The following is a 23,385-nucleotide window of genomic DNA, read 5'->3' as shown; positions in this document are numbered from 1 at the left end:
TCCCCTCGATCTCCTTGTTCACACTCTGTCCTGTCCTCCCCTGCCTCTTCCTCTTCCTTCCAACTACCCCTCCTTCCCTTCCGGTCACCAGTAGCTAATGATAAAGCAAATGCCTCCTCAAGGCTTCATGATTATTTATTGTCCAGTCTCCTACAAATTCCAGGCCCTTGGGGCTTGTATGTGAGAGTGAGGGGATAATCGATCAGAGTTACAGTGAAGTAGTTACCCCTAAGTTGCAGGGGCTGAGAGCTGGGTGACTGTCAGAAGAAATGGAAATGTGAACAGGCAGTTAGCACAGAACACCCCGTGGCCATTTCCCTCAATAATTAATATACAGTTTTGGATACTGTTGTGGGGGATGGCCTCCCAGGGGAATGCCATGGAGACCGGATTACCGGCACTGAGCATGGGTCCATGGTGCAGAAGGAAAAGAGGAGAATAAGGGAGTGGTACTGAATGGGGACTCATAGTCAGGGGAATAGCCAGGAGATTCTGTGGACGTGAACAGACACCTGAATGGCATGTTGCCTCCCGGGTGCCAGGGTCAGGGACATTTCAGATCGTAGCCACAGCATTTTGGAGGGGGAGTGAGAGCAGCCGGATGTCTTGGAAGGAAAGAGATCCTGGAAAGAGAATTTAGAGAGCTCGGCACAAAGCTGAGAAGCAGGGCCTCCAGGGTAGTAATTTCTGGATTGCTGTCTGTGCCACACGCCAGTGAGGGTAGAAACAGGATGATTTGGCAAATTAATGGGTGGCTGAGAAGCTGGTGAAGGGCACAGGGCTTCAGGTTCTTGGATCACAGGGCTCTTTTCTGGGGGAGGTATGATCTGTACAAAAGTGGCAGGTTGCACCTGAACCCAAGGGGGACCAATATTCTCGCAGGCAGTTATGTTAGAGCTGTTGGGGAGGGTTTAAACTAATTCCACAGGGGGGAGGGAACTGGAGTGAAGGGACTCAGGATAGGATGGAAAGTAAAAAAAAATAAAGATGGCTTGTAGTCAGACTGTCAGGAAGGGCAAGCAGATGATGGGACACAGTTGCAGGGAGCAGGACAAGTAGCAGTGCATTAGGGATGCTGAATTAAAAAGGATAGCAAATACAGTACTCAAAGTGTTATGTCTCAGTGCATGGAGTATAATAAATAAGGTGGATGCTCTTGCTGCAGTATTACTGATGTTGTGGCCATCACTGAATCACGGCTGAAGGAGGTTGTAGTTGGGAGCTGAATATCCAAGGTTACATGGTGTATCGGAGGGATAGGAAGGTAGACTGAGGGAGTGACGTGGCTCAGCTCAAATCAAATGGCATCAAATCAGTAGAAAGATGGGAGATGGGACTGGAAGATGTTGAAACCTTGTGGGTTAAATTAAGAAACTGCAAGGGTAAAAGGACTTTGATGACTTCTCAACAGTAGTAGGGATGTGGTCCACAGATTGCAATGGGAAATAGAAAAATTGTGTCAAAAGGGTAATGTTATGATAGTTATGGGAGATTTCAACATGTACATCAATTGGGAAAATCAGGTTCATAATGTATCCTAAGAGAGTGAGTTTATTAAATGCTTTTGAGATGGCTTTTTAGAGCAGTTTGTCGTTGAGCCTACTGGGGATCAATTAAACTGGATTGGGTGTTATATCATGAACCGGAAGCAATTGGGAGGCAGTGATCACAATCTGATCAAGTTCAACTTGAAATTTGATAGGGAGAAAGTGAAGTCTGACATAGCAGATTTTCAGTGGAGTAAAGGAAATTACAGTGGTATGATAGAGGAGCTGGTCAGAGTAAATTGGAAAGAGACACTGGCAGGGACGACAGCAGAGCAGCAATGGAGTGAGTTTCTGGGAAAAATGAGGAAGGTGCAGGATAGATGTATTCCAAAAGTGAAGAAACACTCAAATGGCAAAATAGCACAACCGTGGCTGACAAGGAAGTCAAAACTAATGTAAAAGCAAAGAGAGGGCAAACAACAAAGCAAAAATTAGCAGGAAGATAAAGGTTTCATGCTTTCTCCTGCCCCCTCATGTTAGCCATTTCAGCTCTGGGAAAATGCCTCTGGCTATCCACATGATCAATGCCTCTCATCATCTATCAGGTCACCTCTCATCCTCCGTCGCTCCAAGGAGAAAAGACAAGTTCACTCAACCTATTCTCATCAGGCATGCTCTCCAATCCAGGGAACATCCTTATAGATCTCCTCTGTACTCTCTCTATAGTGTCCACATCCTTCCTGTAGTGAGGTGACCGGAACTGAACATAGTACTCCAAGTGGGGCCTGACCAAGGTCTTATATAGCTGTAACATTACTTCATGGCTCTTAAACTCAATCCCACGGTTGATGAAGCCAACACACCATATGCCTTAAGAACACTGTCAACCTGCGCAGCAACTTTGAGTGTCTATTGGAAATTAACCCCAAGATCCCTCTGATCCTCCACACTGCCAAGGGTCTTACCATTAATACTATATTCTGCCATCGTATTTGACCTACCAAAATGAACCATCTCACACTGATCTGAGTTGAGGTCCATCCGCCACTTCTCAGCCCAGTTCAGCATCCTGTCGATGTCCCACTGTAACCTCTGCTAATGCTCCAGACTACCCACAACATCCCCAACCTTTCTGTCTTCAGCAAACTTACTAACCCACCCTTCCATTTCTTCATTCAGGTCATTTATAAAAGTCACAAAGAGGAGGGGTCCCATGACAGATCCCTGCAGACACCACTGGTCACCAACCTCCATGCAGAGTACGAACCATCTACAACCACCCTTTGCCTTCTGTGGGCAAGCCAATTCTGGATCCACAAAGGAAGGTCTCCTTGGATCCTATGCCCCTCTTTATTTTTTGAAGGAGCCTTGCACAGGGAACCTTATCAAATGCCTTACTGAAATCCATACATCCACTGATCTACCTTCATCGATGTGTTTTGTTACATCCTTAAATAATTCAATCAGGATCATAAGGCATGACCTGCCCTTGACAAAGCCATACTGACTATCCCTAATCAGGTTACATCTCTCCAAATGCTCATAAATCCTGCCTGTCAGGATCTTCAACAACTTGCCCACCACTGAAGTCAGACTCACTGGTCAATAATTTCCTGGGTTACCTCTACTCCTTTTCTTGAACAAGGGAACAACGTTCATTAATTACCTCTGCTACCTACTCTGGCTCCATGTACGTTTCCACTATTGATCCTATTCTCACATGGCTCATCCTCTTGCTCTTCACATTCTTATAGAATGCCTTGGGGTTTTCCTTAATCCTGCTCACCAAGGCCTTCTCATGGCCCCTTCTAGCTCTCCTAATTTCAACCCTGAACTCCTTCCTGGCACCCTTGTAATTTTCAAGGTCTCTAATAGCACCTAGTTTCTTGAACCTTTCATAAGATTTTCCTTTCTTCTTAATTAGATTTTCTACATCCTTTGTCCAGCATGGTTCTTTTACTCCACTAGCCTTTCCCTGACTCAATGGAACATACCTATGCAAAACACCATGCAAATGTTCCCTGAACATTTGCCACATTTCTGCTGTGCTTTTCCCTGAGAACATCTGCTCCCAATTTAATGTCCCAAGTTCCTGCCTAATAGCATCATATTTCACCCTACCCCAATTAAATGTTTTCCCAAATTGTCTGCCCCTATCCCTCTCCAGCGACATGGTAATGGAGGTAGTGTTGTGATCACCACCTCCAAAATGCTCTGCCACTGAGAGATCTAACAGCTGACCAGGTTCATTTCCCAATACCAGATCAAGTACAGCCTCTCCTCCAGTTGGCTTATCCATATCAGGAAACCTTCTAAATAATCTCCACCCCATCTAAACTCTTTGCTCTAAAGAGAATGCCAGTCAATATTAGGAAAGTTAAAATCACCCATCACAACAACACTATTATTACTGGACCATTCTAGAATCTGCCTCCTTATCTGATCCTTGATGTCCCTGTTACTATTGGGGAGTCTATAAAAAAGTTATTGTCCTTTTCCTGTTTCTGGCTTCCACCCACAATGACTCAGAAGACAATCCCTCCATGACTTCCTCCTTTTCTGCAAACATGATACTATCCCTGATTAGCAGTGCCACTCTCTCACCTCTTTTGCCTCTCTCCCCGTCCTTTTTGAAACATCTAAAGCCCAGCATACTCAGCAGCCATTCCTGCCCCTGAGACATTCTAAGACCCTGTAACAGTCACAACATCATAGATCCATGTATTGATCCACGCTCCAAGTTCATCCACCTTGTTTATGATACTCCTTGTATTAAAACAGACACATCTCAAACCATCTGGCTGAGTGCTTCTTTGTTCTATCGTCTGCCTATCCTGCCTCATAATTCCTGACAAGCTGTCACTACTTGTGCACCAACCATCCCATCCTCTGCCTCTTCACTAGTTTAAACCCTCAACACCTCCCTCCCAGGATACTGGTTCCCCTCCAGTTCAGGTGCAACCTGTCCCACTTGTACAGGTCACCCCTTCCCCAGAAAAGGTTACAAAGATCCAAGAACCTGAAATCCTGCCCCTGCACCATCTCCTCAGCCACTCATTCATCTGCACTATCTTCCTGTTCTGATCCTCACGAGCTCTTGGCACTGGAAGTAATCCGGAGATTACCACCTTGGTAATTACCACCTGCTTTTCAGCCTCCTTCTTAACTCCCTAAACTTACTGCGCAGGACCTCTACCCCTCTCCTGCCTCTGTCATTGGTACCAACATGTACCACGACTTCCGCCTGGCGTCTCTTTTGCTGCCACAGAATCTCCTGTCTCTCCCCCCTAACTATCGAGTCCCCTATGACTTGTGCTCTGCCTGACTTCACCCTCCCCTTCTGAGGCTCAGAGCTGACCACTGTGCTACTGGTCTGGCTGCTGCTGCCTTGCGCAGGTAGGTCAGCCCCTACAGCAGTATCCTACCTGTTGCTGAGGGGAATGGCCACAGGGAGACCCTGCACTGACTCCTTCTCCCTTTATCTCTCTTGGTGATCTTCCATCTACTACCCGAATTCTGACTGGGGTGTGTAACACCTGTTCAAACGTTGTATCTATCAATTGCTCTGCCTCCTGAATATTCTTAGGTTCATCCAACTCCAGCTCCAGCTCCTTAATGCGGTCTTTCATCGGCTGGAGTTGACTGCACTTCCCGCAGGTGTATTCATCACGGAGACTATCAGTTTCCATGAATTCCCACATCCTACAGGAGGAGCATTCCGCTGCCATATCTGCCTTCCTGCCTGTACTGTACAATGTTCAACCGAGACAAAATCTTCTCACCTGTTTCTTCCGCCTCACCCTCTTCTCATCGCAGCCTCTTGAGACAAAGCCTGAGGCTCCTACTCTCACCACTGGCCCACTCCCAACAACAGCTGCCCCGTTTGCCCCTTCTGTACTTTTATTTAATTCTCAGTGCTCAGCTCCCAACGCTGATTGGACCTCTGGAGTGTCCAAATGCCCACAAGGCTCTCCTTTTATACAAGCTTCACCGGACTGTGAGGAACCTCTTTGAAGTCTTCGGCTCCTGACACTGATTGGACCTCTGGAATCCTGGTGGTTTCAGCACAGTAACTGACCCAACGAGCCCCACCACCCATGTGACCAATTAACCTACTAACCCAGACGTCTCTGTAATGTGGGAGGAAACCGACACAGTCACAGGGAGAATGTACAATCTCCTTACAGACAGCGGTGGTAACAATTAAACAAATAGTGAAAATATCCTGCCTGAACGTCACTCCAAACCTCACCCACCGGACTCTTTCATTTCCCCCACCCCTGAGCACCAGGTCTCAGCCCCCCTGCTCTGTCACTGAGCCGTCTCCACATGTCTTCCAGACCGGCCTCCATCCAAGGCAGGTCATTCCGGATGAGTGAATCACCCTTTCCGGAGACCTCATGTACTCCTGAGATTGTCAGCGGGGATAGAACGGACTCCATCGTTCACATCCCACTGAGAAACACAGATAACCACTGAATCAGCTCACGAGAGCCTGTCGACCACAGAGGAGTGGAATGACCCCCTCCCCCACTGTCACAGGACTTGCTACCTGAGGACGTGCCTCCCGATGGGACAGAGGACGGTTCCTGGGTGACCCCTCCAGTCGGTCACCCTTTGACCTGTTCCCTTGGAGAAGTCTCAAAGTCTCCGATAAAGGAACAGAGATGTGGGAGAAAGAAAATCACCGGAACATCGTACCTCTCTGCCACCACTGAATCTCATCCAAAATCGTCATCACTACGGGTGACTCTCACCATTTGGAGTCGGGATGAAATTCTGGGACTGACCACCGGGATCAGATTTCCCTTAGATGATCCCCACCACCAATTCCTGAGCTGTGGACCGTCCAGCATCCATTGTTTCTCTCCCCACCACCCCAACAACTGTCTACAGCTCCCTCTCAGCACCGCTCCTCCCTCCAGTCCCCATCTTGTACCATAGATCTCTCTCCCATCCCTACCTACAATCTCCCTCTATTGTCCTCATTCCCCTGTCTCTCCCCACCACTGTCCCTCCTCACCACTTTCCCACTTTCCTCCACCCCAGTCATTCCCATCCTAACTCCTTCATTCTCCTCAATGTCCCTTACCCCCACCCCATAACAACCTTCACATGGTCCCTATGTGTGACAGGGCAGCCCGGGAGTCTCAGGTCACCCCATTGTAGGAAGGATGTGGAAGCTTTAGAGAGAGTGCAGAATAGATTTACCAGAACGATGTCTGGATTAGAGAGCAGGTCTTGTGAAGTGAGATTGAGGTAGTGAGGGCTTTTCTCTTTGGAGTGAAGGAAGATGAGAAGTTACTTGATGGAGGTGTACAAGATGGTAAGAGGCATAGATCAAGTAGACAGCCAGAGACTTTTTTCCCAGGGAGGAAGTGGCTGATACCAGGGGGTGTAATTTTAGGTGACTGGAGGTAAGTGTGGTTGGATGTCAGAGATAAGTTCTTTACAGAGAGTGGTGGGTGTTTGGAACAACCTGCAAGGTGTGGTGATACAGACAGATACATTAGGGGTATTTAACAGACTCATAGGTACGTGCATGACAGAAACATGGAGGGTTATATAGGAGGGGACGGTTAGATTGATCTCAGAGTAGGTCTGCACAACATTGTGGGCCGAAGGGCCTGTGCTGTGCTGTACTGTTCTGTGTTCTATGATCTCTGTCACAGGTCAGACTGGGCAGTTTCATTCTGACCCCGGTGTGAAGGGGGATACGGGAAAGGTGATCACAGACCACGGGCAGGGCAGCCGACTGGAAAACTCAGCCCGTGGTGTGTGTTGGTGACTCAGGACGTCCCAGAATTTCCCCACAACTACCACACTGCAGTGTCTCTGGGGGACGGTGACCTACCTGTACAGTACACAGCGTTACTCGAGGGTGTCGGCCACAGCCGATACACAAAGTAACCGGAGCAGTTTTTCACCCTGATCTCCAGGCTCCAGTAACAGGTGTTTTCACCCACAGTGAAGCAGACGGTCCTGGTCACCTCCTCCTCTCCTACCTTGGGATGGGAACCTGGAATGAGATTTATAAACACTGTAAAATGTACCCGGTCCCACAGTACAGCGGGGAATGTGAATCAGGACCCACTGTAAATCAGTGGTTCCCAACCCACGGTCCGGTCCGGCCTCAGTCAGCACTGAGCTGCTGCCCTCTCCCTCTCCACCCCACCCTCCCCGCAGCAGCATCTTCATCTTCTGAATGAGCCTCCCATGAGGAACCTTGTCAAACGTCTGGGGGATCTCACTGAAACCTATCGAATATTGAAAGGCCTGGATAGAGTTGACGTGGAGAGGATGTTTCCTATAGTTGGCGAGCCTGGGACCAGAGGGCACAGCCTCAGAACACAATCACCTCCCTTTATCACAGCGATGAGGAGGAATTTATTTATCCAGAGGGTGGTGAGTCTATGGAATTCATTGCCACAAACGGTTGTGGAGACCACATCATTGGGTATATTTAAAACTGAGGTTGATAGGTTCTTGATTCATGACGGCGTCAAAGGTTACAGTGAGAAATCAAGAGAATGGGACTGAGAGGGATAGTAAATCAGCCATGATGGAATGGCGGAGCAGACTCAATGGGCCAAGTGGCCTCATTCTGCTCCTCTGTCTTATGAACTCATGGTGTAAAATCCACGAAGACAACAGCCACAGCTCTGCTTCATCAATCACCTATGTCAAGCCCTTGAAAAACTCAACTAAGTCAGTAAATCATGACTTACCCCGCACAAAGAAATGTTCATTGTCCCTAATTCACCCATGACCTTCCAAATGATCATAAGTTGAATCCGTAAGAATCATCTCCACTAGCTTCCCCATCACTGACCTGAGACATACTTGTCTGTAGTTTCCAGAATTATTCAGTTTCCCCGATATTTTCTCCACAATTGAACTGAAGGTTTGGTAAGTTTAACTAGTCATTTATTTATTTAGTGATACAGTGTCAGACATCCCACCCTGCAAAAACTCATTTCAGGGAGGTAGCACCATCACCCCCGCCCCCTGCAACCCCATATGCCCCCCCCCCCAGCCCGGTCGACCGCCAAGGGTGTATGTATACAGGACATTTGATTATGAAAGAACACAACAATTTATTTGATCACATATTGAAACTATTTACACATATATTTTTTTCCTTGTTGAGTATTTTGTTGGCAGTCTCAATGCTAATAGCTAAATGCTAATCCAAGTGGCCTTTCTATTTCTTTTGCAAACTTTCCTTGTACTGTGATGTGGCTTGCTTGGCAGATTTGAGCATTTTGCAAGAAGTCTCAACCTCATAGCAGTCTGTGTCAATGAATTTGTTAATCTTGCAAGACATCAGATTCACAATAATATTATATTATCATGGAGTCTTTGTTTATACTATTGCAACTTTAAACAAGTCTACAGGGAGTTTGGCCTCATCACGTAGGACATCAATAGAGTAGCTCCTTAGCAGCTAGCCAGCTGGATTAAATAACGTTAGCTATTCTAATGAACGAATGACCCTTGTTAATCTCACCTCAACATGTCTTTAACAGTCATTTAACCCACCATGGGCAGTAGAAAAGTCTCTGTTGCAAACAGTGCAGCCAGCAACACTGTCATTATTTTTGACCCCTCTTAGGCAGGAGTACACTTTAGTGTAGTCCGGGGTGAAGTATGTTTTATATTTTTGGAACGCTCTGCCATGGCGCTGCAGGACACTAAACTGAACTGATGGACAATGAAAGAGAGCCAGAGAGAGGTCGACTGTAAAGCCCACCCACAGAGAAAACTGATAGCTCTGCTTAGCACAAAGAGAGACCAATATGGACGGATGGATGGATTTTCTCTCTCACTCTCTCTGATTAACAAGAACCTAATCATGGGCGAATTTACAATGACCAATTAACCTACCCAGTATGACATGGGACTGTGAGACGACAGATGACGCTGGAATTGAACTCTGTAATAGTGACGTGCTAACCGCTATGTTACCATGGCAACCATTAATCTATCCCACTAATTGGTGAACGATGATGTCTGCAGACTCACCCAACTCCCTGGAGATTGTCCCACCACTGAAATGAGTCTGGGGTCGTTGAAACTCCTCCGGGTCGTATCCAGAATGGGGTCAGTGGGCAGATCAGTTCAGTAACCCAACTCCAGGAAGTTGTCACTCCTCCACCGGACTCCATGACAATACAGGACCGTAGAGCGGTCTGAGTGACTGTGGGGAGACCTCTCAGGGAGGTGGGGCTCTGTGTCCATGCTGGGGCCCTCTGAAGAGATTCAGGTCCAGCTGTGGCTGACAGATGCTGCTGTCCCACTCCTGATGTAATGAACATCTGGTGAGGCCCTGCTCCAGATGTGACTGACAGCTGTTGAAACCCCACCCCTGATGTGACTGACAGCTGTTGAAACCCCACCCCTGATGTGACTGACAGCTGGTAAAACCCCACCCATGATATGACTGACATCTGGTGAAACCCCACCCCAGATGTGACTGACATCTGGTGAAACCCCACCCCTGATGTGACTGACAGCTGGTGAAACCCCACCCATGATATGACTGACATCTGGTGAAACCCCACCCCAGATGTGACTGACAGCTGGTGAAACCCCACCCATGATATGACTGACATCTGGTGAAACCCCACCCCAGATGTGACCGACAGCTGGTGAAACCCCACCACAGATATGACTGACATCTGGTGAAGCCCCCCCCCCCCCCCCGATGGTCCCAACTTCAGATTTAGCTGCAAAGCCCAGACGGAGCCACTGTAAAAATTTCACTGACATTCAGAGAATTCACCAGCTCTGAATCCATGAACCACAGCCCAACTCCTGGGAAACACCAGGAAGCTGGAACTCCTCCACGAGCATCCAGGGCCGGAGTGTGGTCTGGGTAACTGTGGGAAGTCCTCTCAGGGAGTTTGAGTTCTGTGTTTGTATCTGAAGGGATCCGGGTCATCAGTCTGACCTTCTCCGAAAATAACCGAGCCCCACTGATGTAAACTCTGACCCTACCGTTTAACCAGCCTGAGTACTCCCCGGAGCAGCGACCCTGTGGAACGACCGTCTCCGGAATCTTCCATCCTCCGGAACTGAAACAACAATCAGAGAGTCAGTCACTGATCTGAGGGAGTTTATTCACTCAGAGAGACATGGGAAATTACACTCACCCTGTCCGTACCGTCTCTGATCAATAGCCCCCCAATCCTGGGAATTCCCTCTCTGTTGTACCTCCCCGTTGTCTCTACCCTGAGAATATGGGATCTCCCCTCTCCCTGTATTTACTCCCCATCTCAGTGTAGTCACTGATGATCCCGGTCTCCCTGCATTTCCCATTCACACATCCCTTGTTCCCCTGTTTACATTCCCCTTCTGTGTCCAGTTTCTCAGTGATTATCCCCTCACTTTACCTGTTAAATCTGTACCATCCCACATCAAGATTTCCATCACCCATCCATTGTCCACCAGTACACTCATTGAGGACACAATCTGTGCTCCTCCAGGGCTGATCCAGGACGATGTGGGTTACACACGGATCACCGAGTGCAGAGTCTGTGACTGAGGGACAGAACGATTTTCAGTGTTAATGTACAGTTCACGTTCCCCATCCTCTTTCTCTGCCAATCACAACCCCCATCTGCACTTCCACCTTCAGCAATCTCTGGGCACCAATAATTTTGGTTTTTTTTATTCATCGAAGGGACGTGAGTTTCAGAGGCTGAGCCAGTGTTTAACTGTCCCACCAGAGGTTCCCAGGAGAAGGTGATGGTGATGAGCTGACTTCTTGAACTGCTGCAGTCCTTGATGTGTGGGGACATCCACAATGATGTTCAAGAGCCCAGGGTTTTGACCCGGTGACACTGAAGGAACAGCAATGTAGTTCCAAGTCAGGGGAGTGTCTGTCTTCAAGGGAAACTTCCAGAAACTTCGTACCCCCTCATCCCTAAGGAAGCTCCCTTTCAGCATCCCTCCTCCCATCCAGTCCCTTGCATCCTACACACCAGACCCTTCTCCCATCCCCACCTCCAGTCTCCTTCTGCTCCCCCTTCCCCTGTCGCCTCATCTCCACTCTCCTTCTCTTGCCCTTCCCACTTCCCTCCATCCGTCTTTCCTCTTCTACTCCTCCATTCTCCTTCACTTCCCCATTTCCTTCCATCTCCCTGAAGAAAGGAGGAGAGAGCATGGACAGGATGGTGGGGTCCTTGATGATGGATGCTGCTTGTAGATGTGTTTAATGGTGGGGAGGGCTTTTCCTGTGATGGACTGGGCTGTATTCACTACAGTTCTGATCTTGGTCATTGGTGTTTCCATACCAGGCCATGATGAAACCAGTCAGAAATATTCTCCACCACACATCTATAGAAGTTGGTCAAAGCTTTAGGTGACAGACTGAATCTGTGCAAACTTCTCAGAAAGTAGAGGAGCTGCCATGCCTTCTTTGTAATGACACTTACATACTGGTCCCAGGACAGATCCTCTTATCGTACAAGATGTCTGTTCAAGAGTCAGATGACAGTGGGGTGAGATTCACTAGTCTATAGTTCCCATGATTTTCCCTTGTTTCATTCTAGGCACAACATTACCTACTCACCAGTCCTCTGGGAACTCACCTGTGGTAAGAGATGACACGAAGCTACTGATCAATACCCCAGCAATCTCATCTCTTGTCTCCTACAATAACCTGGGAGAAATCCCATTGGGACCTGGGGATTTATCCACCTTACTACCCATCAGGAGGCCCAACACTTCCTCTTCCTTGACCTCTAAACACCCTAACATATTTATACACTCAGCAGTGATCTCCTGGTCTTCCACATCCCTTTCCTTGATAAATACTAAAGCAAAGTGATCATTAAGTACCTCACTCACATTCTCTGCATCCAAGCAAAGAATCCTTGAGTGTTCCTACCCTCTCCCTAGTTATCCCCTTCCTTGATGTATGTATAGAATGCCTTGGGATTCACCTTAATCCTACTTGCCAAGGACTTTACTTTGCCCCTCCTGGCTTTCGGAATTCCTTTCTTTAATTCTTTTCTGGTTTCTTTATACTCCTCATGTGCTTCATTTGATCCTGACTTCAGAAGCTTTACATACTTTTCCTTTTTCTTCTTGACAAAATTCATCACCTCTCTGGTCATCCAAGTTTCTCTTGTCTTTCCACCTCTATCCTCCCTTCTAACAGGTACATATATTTCCGGTACTCTGTCCAATTGATCTTCAAACAGCCTCCGTGTGTCTGATGTGGACTTGACAGAAAAAAAGGTGTTCCTACCTAATCCCCACACAATTTGCCCTACTCCAATTTAAATCTCTCCCACAAGGACTGTACCTATCCTTATCTATAGCTATCCTGACAGCTGAGGAGTTGTGGTCACTGTGCCCGACCTGCTCACCCACTGACCAGGTTCATTACCCAACACCAGGTCCAGTCCAGGTTCTCCTCTCGATGGACTGCCCACATATTGATTTAAGGAACCCTCCTGGATACACTTAACAAATTCTTCTCCATCTCACCCCCTTGCACAAAGAAAATCCTAGTTTACCTCACTTCAACCGAGTTTCAGTAATGGCCACATCATAGTTCCATGTACTGATCAATGCTCCAATTTCATCACCTTTACCCATAATACTCCAAGCATTAACATGAACACACTTCAGACAACCTGACCCATCATACCTGTTATTTCGAGTCTGCCTTTCAATATTTTCCTTAATATCTACCTACTGGTCCGATGTTTCCATCACTGTCCTGGGGCTCCAGTTCACAGTCCCCTGCAAAACTAGTTTAAACTCTCTTGAATAGCATCAGCAAACCTCCCGGCCAGGATATTGGTTCCCCTCCAGTTCAGGTACAACCTGTCCCTCTTGTACAGGTCACCCATTCCCCAGAAAAGATTCCAATGATCCAAGAACATGAAACCCTGTCCCTGCACCATCTCCTCAGCCACTCATCATCTGTGCTATCACCCCATTCCTACCTGCACTAGCCCGTGGCACTGGGAGTAATCCGGAGATTACCTGCTACCCTGGAGGTCCTTCTCTTGACGGCTCTTTCCTAACTCTATATACTCACTGCGTAGGACTTCTTCCCCTTTTATATCCCCTTGCATATCGTACCAATATGCAACACGAGCTCTGGCTGTTCACCCTCCCCCTTGAGAATATCCTACAGCTGCTCCGATACATCCTGTACCCTCGCACCTGGGAGTCCACACACCATCCTGGTCTCTCTTGTGGCTGCAGAATCTCCTTTCTGTCCCCCAGTCTTCGAGTCTCCTACAACTGCCATACTGGCTGATGTTACTATTCCCTGTTGAGTCTCAGAGCCAGCCAGTTCCACCAGCCTGGCTACTGCTGCTGCCGTGCCCCGATGGGTCGTCCCCCAGCAGGATCCAAAGAGATGTACTTGTTGCTGAGGGGAATGGCCACAGGGGAACTCTGCACTGACTTCCCCATCCCCTTACCTCTCCTGGTGGTCACTCATCTACTGTGCAAATCCTGTACTCTGGGTGTGACCACCTTTCAAAATTCTCATCTGTAAAACCTTCAGCTACCCGGATGATCCTAATTACATCCAACTCCAGCTCCGTGACCCGGTCAGTCAGGCACTGAAGTTGGGTGCATTCCCGCAGATGTAGTCATCAGGGAAACAGTCAGGTAACCTGAATTCCCACATCTGACAGGAGGAGCATTCCTTGCTAAATACTCCATACTGAAAGAAAAGGCTCATCTCTTCTTCTCTGTGCCTCTGGATGTTCACACTGAAGCCTTCCCACTCTTTCACTGCACAATCTGACAATGGCCGCTCCACTTGACCATCCCTTGCTTTTATTTCAGCCCGAGTTTCAGCCTCCAACACCGACACTTACCGCACCTGCACAGCGGAAAATGACCGGCCCTACCTGAAACTGCTCCTGTTACACTCTCTCTCCCAACCTTTGGTCGGGCTCTGACAGACGGAACATTGATCTCTCCAGCACAGTACAGGCCCTTCAGCCCACAGTGTGGTGCCGACATTTTAACCTACTCAGCTCTGCCAGGGTCTGCAGGCCATCACTTCCTACAAGGCAAAACCTAACATCAAGAATGGCCGTGATGCTTCACTCCCAGATGAGCTCAACACCTTTTATACACGCTTTGCAAGGGAGAATAAAACTACCCCGGTGGCTCCTGTTGACCCTGTGATCTCAGACTTGAAGGTCGACATCAGAACATCGTTAGACAGGGTGAACCCTCACAAGACATCAGGCCCTGATGGTCTACCTGGTCGGGAACTGAAAACTTGTGCCAACCAACAGTGGGAGTGTTCGAGGAATTCTTCAATCTCTCCCTGCTGGAATTGGAGGTTCCCAGCTGCTTCAAAAGAGTGACAATCGCACCAATACCCAAGGACAGAGTGAGTTTAATGTCAATGAAATGAAGGAACGGATCATTGATTTCAGGAGGAGGAAACCAGAGGTATGTGAGCTGGTCCTCATTGGGGTATCAGAGGTGGAGAGGGTCGACAACTTTAACTTCCTCGATGTTAACATCTCAGACTATCTGTCCTGGGCCCAGCACATCAGTGCAATTACAAAGAAAGCAAGGCAGCACCTCTACTTCCTCAGAATCCAGTGAAGATTCAGCAAGACATCTGATACTCTGACAAACTTCCAGAGATGTGTGGTGGAGAGTATATCGACTGGCTCTTCACTGCCTGGAATGGAAACTCATGCCCTTGAACAGAAAATCCTTCACAAAGTAGTGGATTTGACCCTCTCCCCATATCCACAGGGTCTGTCACAGGAAAGCAGCGTCCATCATAAGGACCCACACTACCCAGGCCGTGCTCTCCCCATATCCACAGGGTCTGTCACTGGAAAGCAGCATCCATCATAAGGGCCCACACTACCCAGGCCGTGCTCTCCCCATATCCAGAGGGTTTGTCACAGGAAAGCAGCATACATCATAAGGACCCACACTACCCAGGCCGTGCTCTCCCCACATCCACAGGGTCTGTCACAGGAAAGCAGCATCCATCATAAGGACCCACACTAACCAGGCCGTGCTCTCCCCATATCCACAGGGTCTGTCACAGGAAAGCAGCATCCATCATAAGGACCCACACTACCCAGGCCGTGCTCTCCCCATATCCACAGGGTGTGTCACAGGAAAGCAGCATCCATCATAAGGACCCACACTACCCAGGCCGTGCTCTCCCCACATCCACAGGGTCTGTCACAGGAAAGCAGCATCCATCATAAGGAGCCACACTACCCAGGCCGTGCTCTCCCCATATCCACAGGGTCTGTCACAGGAAAGCAGCATCCATCATAAGGACCCACACTACCCAGGCCGTGCTCTCCCCATATCCACAGGGTCTGTCACAGGAAAGCAGCATCCATCATAAGGACCCACACTACCCAGGCCGTGCTCTCCCCATATCCACAGGGTGTGTCACAGGAAAGCAGCATCCATCATAAGGACCCACACTACCCAGGCCGTGCTCTCCCCATATCCACAGGGTGTGTCACAGGAAAGCAGCATCCATCGTAAGGACCCACACTACCCAGGCCGTGCTCTCCCCATATCCACAGGTTCTGTCACAGGAAAGCAGCATCCATCATAAGGACCCACACTACCCAGGCCGTGCTCTCCCCATATCCACAGGGTCTGTCACAGGAAAGCAGCATCCATCATAAGGACCCACACTACCCAGGCCGTGCTCTCCCCATATCCACAGGGTGTGTCACAGGAAAGCAGCATCCATCATAAGGACCCACACTACCCAGGCCGTGCTCTCCCCATATCCACAGGGTCTGTCACAGGAAAGCAGCATCCATCATAAGGACCCACACTACCCAGGCCGTGCTCTCCCCATATCCACAGGGTCTGTCACAGGAAAGCAGCATCCATCATAAGGACCCACACTACCCAGGCCGTGCTCTCCCCATATCCACAGTGTCTGACACAGGAAAGCAGCATCCATCATAAGGACCCACACTACCCAGGCCGTGCTCTCCCCACATCCACAGTGTCTGACACAGGAAAGCAGCATCCATCATAAGGACCCACACTACCCAGGCCGTGCTCTCCCCACATCCACAGGGTCTGTCACAGGAAAGCAGCATCCATCATAAGGACCCACACTACCCAGGCCGTGCTCTCCCCACATCCACAGTGTCTGACACAGGAAAGCAGCATCCATCATAAGGACCCACACTACCCAGGCCGTGCTCTCCCCACATCCACAGGGTCTGTCACAGGAAAGCAGCATCCATCATAAGGACCCACACTACCCAGGCCGTGCTCTCCCCATACCCACAGGGTGTGTCACAGGAAAGCAGCATCCATCATAAGGACCCACACTACCCAGGCCGTGCTCTCCCCATACCCACAGGGTGTGTCACAGGAAAGCAGCATCCATCATAAGGACCCACACTACCCAGGCCGTGCTCTCCCCATATCCACAGGGTCTGTCACAGGAAAGCAGCATCCATCATAAGGACCCACACTACCCAGGCCGTGCTCTCCCCATATCCACAGGGTCTGTCACAGGAAAGCAGCATCCATCATAAGGACCCACACTACCCAGGCCGTGCTCTCCCCATATCCACAGGGTCTGTCACAGGAAAGCAGCATCCATCATAAGGACCCACACTACCCAGGCCGTGCTCTCCCCATATCCACAGGGTCAGTCACAGGAAAGCAGCATCCATCATAAGGACCCACACTACCCAGGCCGTGCTCTCCCCATATCCACAGGGTCTGTCACAGGAAAGCAGCATCCATCATAACGACCCACACTACCCAGGCCGTGCTCTCCCCATATCCACAGGGTCTGTCACAGGAAAGCAGCATCCATCATAAGGACCCACACTACCCAGGCCGTGCTCTCCCCATATCCACAGGGTCTGTCACAGGAAAGCAGCATCCATCATAAGGACCCACACTACCCAGGCCGTGCTCTCCCCACATCCACAGTGTCTGACACAGGAAAGCAGCATCCATCATAAGGACCCACACTACCCAGGCCGTGCTCTCCCCACATCCACAGGGTCTGTCACAGGAAAGCAGCATCCATCATAAGGACCCACACTACCCAGGCCGTGCTCTCCCCACATCCACAGTGTCTGACACAGGAAAGCAGCATCCATCATAAGGACCCACACTACCCAGGCCGTGCTCTCCCCATATCCACAGTGTCTGACACAGGAAAGCAGCATCCATCATAAGGACCCACACTACCCAGGCCGTGCTCTCCCCACATCCACAGGGTCTGTCACAGGAAAGCAGCATCCATCATAAGGACCCACACTACCCAGGCCGTGCTCTCCCCATACCCACAGGGTGTGTCACAGGAAAGCAGCATCCATCATAAGGACCCACACTACCCAGGCCGTGCTCTCCCCATATCCACAGGGTCTGTCACAGGAAAGCAGCATCCATCATAAGGACCCACACTACCCAGGCCGTGCTCTCCCCATATCCACAGGGTGTGTCACAGGAAAGCAGCATCCATCATAAGGACCCACACTACCCAGGCCGTGCTCTCCCCATATCCACAGGGTCTGTCACAGGAAAGCAGCATCCATCATAAGGACCCACACTACCCAGGCCGTGCTCTCCCCATATCCACAGGGTCTGTCACAGGAAAGCAGCATCCATCATAAGGACCCACACTACCCAGGCCGTGCTCTCCCCATATCCACAGGGTCTGTCACAGGAAAGCAGCATCCATCATAAGGACCCACACTACCCAGGCCGTGCTCTCCCCATATCCACAGGGTCAGTCACAGGAAAGCAGCATCCATCATAAGGACCCACACTACCCAGGCCGTGCTCTCCCCATATCCACAGGGTCTGTCACAGGAAAGCAGCATCCATCATAAGGACCCACACTACCCAGGCCGTGCTCTCCCCATATCCACAGGGTCTGTCCCAGGAAAGCAGCATCCATCATAAGGACCCACACTACCCAGGCCGTGCTCTCCCCATATCCACAGGGTCTGTCACAGGAAAGCAGCATCCATCATAAGGACCCACACTACCCAGGCCGTGCTCTCCCCATATCCACAGGGTCAGTCACAGGAAAGCAGCATCCACCATAAGGACCCACACTACCCAGGCCGTGCTCTCCCCACATCCACAGGGTCTGTCACAGGAAAGCAGCATCCATCATAAGGACCCACACTACCCAGGCCGTGCTCTCCCCATATCCACAGGGTGTGTCACAGGAAAGCAGCATCCATCATAAGGACCCACACTACCCAGGCCGTGCTCTCCCCATATCCACAGGGTGTGTCACAGGAAAGCAGCATCCATCATAAGGACCCACACTACCCAGGCCGTGCTCTCCCCATATCCACAGGGTGTGTCACAGGAAAGCAGCATCCACCATAAGGACCCACACTACCCAGGCCGTGCTCTCCCCACATCCACAGGGTCTGTCACAGGAAAGCAGCATCCATCATAAGGACCCACACTACCCAGGCCGTGCTCTCCCCATATCCACAGGGTCTGTCACAGGAAAGCAGCATCCATCATAAGGACCCACACTACCCAGGCCGTGCTCTCCCCATATCCACAGGGTCTGTCACAGGAAAGCAGCATCCATCATAAGGACCCACACTACCCAGGCCGTGCTCTCCCCATATCCACAGGGTCTGTCACAGGAAAGCAGCATCCACCATAAGGACCCACACTACCCAGGCCGTGCTCTCCCCATATCCACAGGGTCTGTCACAGGAAAGCAGCATCCATCATAAGGACCCACACTACCCAGGCCGTGCTCTCCCCACATCCACAGGGTCTGTCACAGGAAAGCAGCATCCATCATAAGGACCCACACTACCCAGGCCGTGCTCTCCCCATATCCACAGTGTCTGTCACAGGAAAGCAGCATCCATCATAAGGACCCACACTACCCAGGCCGTGCTCTCCCCATATCCACAGGGTCTGTCACAGGAAAGCAGCATCCATCATAAGGACCCACACTACCCAGGCCGTGCTCTCCCCATATCCACAGGGTCTGTCACAGGAAAGCAGCATCCATCATAAGGACCCACACTACCCAGGCCGTGCTCTCCCCATATCCACAGGGTCTGTCACAGGAAAGCAGCATCCATCATAAGGACCCACACTACCCAGGCCGTGCTCTCCCCATATCCACAGGGTCTGTCACAGGAAAGCAGCATCCATCATAAGGACCCACACTACCCAGGCCGTGCTCTCCCCATATCCACAGGGTCAGTCACAGGAAAGCTGCATCCACCATAAGGACCCACACTACCCAGGCCGTGCTCTCCCCATATCCACAGGGTGTGTCACAGGAAAGCAGCATCCATCATAAGGACCCACACTACCCAGGCCGTGCTCTCCCCATATCCACAGGGTCAGTCACAGGAAAGCAGCATCCATCATAAGGACCCACACTACCCAGGCCGTGCTCTCCCCATATCCACAGGGTCTGTCACAGGAAAGCAGCATCCATCATAAGGACCCACACTACCCAGGCCGTGCTCTCTTCTCGCTGCTGCCATCAGGAAAGAGGTACTGCAGCTTCAGCACCCTCACCACCATGTTCAGGAAGAGTTATTACCGTCAATCATCAGGCTCCTGAACCAGTGTGGATAACTTCACTGAACTCATCCCACAACCTATCGACTCACTTTCATGGACTCTTCATCTCATGTTCTCGATATTTATTGTTCATCTATTTATCATCAGTATTATTTATTATTTTTCTTTCTATTTGTATTTGCTCTGTTTGTTCTCTTTTAAACACTGGTTGTCCCCCCTGTTGGGCAGACTTTCATTGATTCCTCTAGGGGTAGTGGATTCATTGAGTATGCCCGCAAGAAACTGAATCTTCACTCCCTCTCCCCTAGGAGTCTCCCTACCTCCCCCTCCCCTCCATCTCTCCCCACTTCCCCCTCCCCTCTATCTTTTCCCACCTCCCCCACCGCTCGTTCTCTCCCTACCTCTTTTCCCCCTCCCCTTAGTCTCTCGATGAAACCCTCAACCCTCAGTTTCTCCCTACATTCTCCTCTCCTTTGTCTTTCTTGACTTCCCTCTGCACTCGAACCCTCCCTAACACTCTCCTTAACTCCCTCCACCCAACAGACTCTTCCTATCTACCTCTCTCATCAGTCTCTCAATATCTCCTTCTCCCCTCGCTCTCTGTAATTGCCTGATACCTGTCTCTACCTACCTTCCTCTGCCCTCAGCCTTTCCCCGACTCACTCCCCCTTCGTTCTGTCCAAAAGTTACACCTCCTTTGTTCGCTGCTGATCTCCTTCTCCCCTCAATGTCTCTAAATCCCTTGCTCCCTCCCCCCTCTCTCTCTCTCTCCACTCGATCTCTGCCTGACTTACTCCTTCCCTCAGCCTCTCCTGACTTCCCACTCTCCTTGGTGTCTCCCTACTTCCCTCTGCCCTCAGTGTCTCCCTACCTCACTCTCCCCTCAGTCACTCCCCAGCTCTCTCTCTCCTCTCAGACTTTCACTACCTCTCTTTTCCTCAGTGTAATGCTACCCCTCTCTCTCCTCTCAGTCTCTCCCTAACTCCCACTAACCTCTGTGTCTCCCTCCCCTTCTTCACTCAATCTCCCCCTAACTTTCTCTCCCTTCAGTCGTTCGCTACATCCCACTTCCCTTCGCCTCTCCATACATTCCCCTCCCCTCAGTCTCTTCCGACCTCCCCCTCTCCCGGTCTCTCATGATGACACTCTTCCCCCATTCTCCCTATCTCCCTCATCCTTCAGTCTCCCAGACTCTCTGCCCCTGGTCCATCTGGACCTCTCACTTCCCTTGTTCTCTCCATCTGTTCCTCCCCCCTCAGTCTCTCACCTCCACCCTCTCCACTCCATCCCTCACTTTCACCCTCCACTCTATCTCTCACCTTCACCCCATCTCTCGCGCCCACCCTCTCTGCCCCACCCCTCACCCTCACCCTCTCCACTCAGTCTCTCTCTACCTACCTGTCGCCACAGTCCCCTCCATCCGCTCGCTCAGTGTCTTCCAAACTCCCACTCCCCGTGGTTGCTCCCTAACTCCCTCCCCCCTCGGACTCTCCTTATCTACCTCTCTCGTTGGTCTCTCCATATCTCTTTCTTCCCTCACTCTCCGTAACTCTCATACCTCTCTCTCCCCTCGGTCTCCAGCTAACTCCTTCACACATTGTTCTCTTTCATCTTCTCCCCTCGATCTCCCCCTAACTTTCCCTCCCTTCAGTCATTCCCCAACTCCCTCTCCCCTTGGTATCTCCCTACCTCCCTCTCTTCTTGTACTCTGCCCAACTCCCTCTCTCCTCACTCTCCCTATGTTCCTCTCCCCACCTCCCCCTCCGACACTGCCCTCAGTCTGACACAGGATGAATTTTAAGGACTGACCATGGGGAACAACATTCCATTCAGTGATACCCACCATGGATACCTGAGCTCGCAGAACCTTCTGGGGTCGTGATAAAACCCGGACCAGGTACTCCCGTCATTGTTTTCTGCGCTTCCTGAGTTGTGTCTGACTGGGTATCTGTACCTGATCTTGCAGAAGCTGCTTTGCTGGTGGTCAAACTCAGACCAGGTTCTCCCGTCACTGCTCCCTGTGGTCCTCGAGTTGTGTCAGACTGGGGATCTGTACGTGAGCTTGCATTTCCTGCTGGGGTGGTGGTCAAACTCAGACCAGGTTCACCCGTCGCTGTTCCCTGGGGTTCCCGAGTTGTGTCTGACTGGGGATCTGTACGTGAGCTTGCATTTCCTTCTGGGGTGCTGGTCAAACTCAGACCAGGTTCACCCGTCGCTGTTCCCTGGGGTTCCCGAGTTGTGTCTGACTGGGAATCTGTACCTGAGCTTGCATTTCCATCTGGGGTGGTGGTCAAACTCAGACCAGGTTCTCCCGTCACTGCTCCCGGTGGTCCTCGAGTTGTGTCTGACTGGGGATCTGTACGTGAGCTTGCATTTCCTTCTGGGGTGGTGGTCAAACCCAGACCAGGTTCACCCGTCGCTGTTCCCTGGGGTTCCCGAGTTGTGTCTGACTGGGGATCTGTACGTGAGCTTGCATTTCCTTCTGGGGTGGTGGTCAAACCCAGACCAGGTTCACCCGTCGCTGTTCCCTGGGGTTCCCGAGTTGTGTCTGACTGGGGATCTGTACGTGAGCTTGCATTTCCTTCTGGGGTGGTGGTCAAACTCAGACCAGGTTCACCCGTCGCTGTTCCCTGGGGTTCCGGAGTTGTGTCTGACTGGGGATCTGTACGTGAGCTTGCATTTCCTTCTGGGGTGGTGGTCAAACTCAGACCAGGTTCTCCCGTCGCTGTTCCCTGGGGTTCCCGAGTTGTGTCTGACTGGGGATCTGTACGTGAGCTTGCATTTCCTTCTGGGATGGTGGTCAAACTCAGACCAGGTTCTCCCGTCGCTGTTCCCTGGGGTTCCCGAGTTGTGTCTGACTGGGGATCTGTACGTGAGCTTGCATTTCCTTCTGGGGTGCTGGTCAAACTCAGACCAGGTTCTCCCGTCGCTGTTCCCTGGGGTTCCCGAGTTGTGTCTGACTGGGGATCTGTACGTGAGCTTGCATTTCCTTCTGGGGTGGTGGTCAAACTCAGACCAGGTTCACCCGTCGCTGTTTCCTGGGGTTCCCGAGTTGTGTCTGACTGGGGATCTGTACGTGAGCTTGCATTTCCTTCTGGGGTGGTGGTCAAACTCAGACCAGGTTCTCCTGTCGCTGTTCCCTGGGGTTCCCGAGTTGTGTCCGACTGGGAATCTGTACGTGAGCTTGCATTTCCTTCTGGGGTGGTGGTCAGACTCAGACCAGGTTCACCCGTCGCTGTTCCCTGGGGTTCCCGAGTTGTGTCTGACTGGGGATCTGTACCTGAGCCTGCATTTCCTTCTGGGGTGGTGGTCAAACTCAGATCAGGTTCTCCCGTCGCTGTTCCCTGGGGTT

The 23,385-nt window shown here is 50.6% G+C and overlaps 1 protein-coding gene across 1 annotated transcript in view; it reads right to left on the bottom strand.

Annotated features, from left to right (window-relative positions):
* Positions 1–22,061, bottom strand: part of LOC140724448 (uncharacterized) — a 41,422-nt gene extending 19,361 nt beyond the window's left edge. The window contains exons 1-4 of the mRNA XM_073038898.1: positions 21,988–22,061; positions 10,883–11,030; positions 10,488–10,564; positions 7,342–7,506 (exon numbers count right to left, since the gene is read on the bottom strand). Of these exons, the coding sequence (XP_072894999.1) occupies positions 7,342–7,506; positions 10,488–10,564; positions 10,883–10,926 (286 nt within the window). The 5' untranslated portion in view covers positions 10,927–11,030; positions 21,988–22,061. The remainder of the gene's footprint in view (positions 1–7,341; positions 7,507–10,487; positions 10,565–10,882; positions 11,031–21,987) is intronic.
* Positions 22,062–23,385: the final 1,324 nt, after the last annotated feature.

This window comes from Hemitrygon akajei, unplaced genomic scaffold (genome assembly GCF_048418815.1).
Source record: "Hemitrygon akajei unplaced genomic scaffold, sHemAka1.3 Scf000221, whole genome shotgun sequence".
Classification (NCBI taxonomy): domain Eukaryota; kingdom Metazoa; phylum Chordata; class Chondrichthyes; order Myliobatiformes; family Dasyatidae; genus Hemitrygon; species Hemitrygon akajei.
The sequence above is the reverse complement of the archived record's forward strand: the minus strand, read 5'-3'. Positions and strand labels throughout refer to the sequence as shown.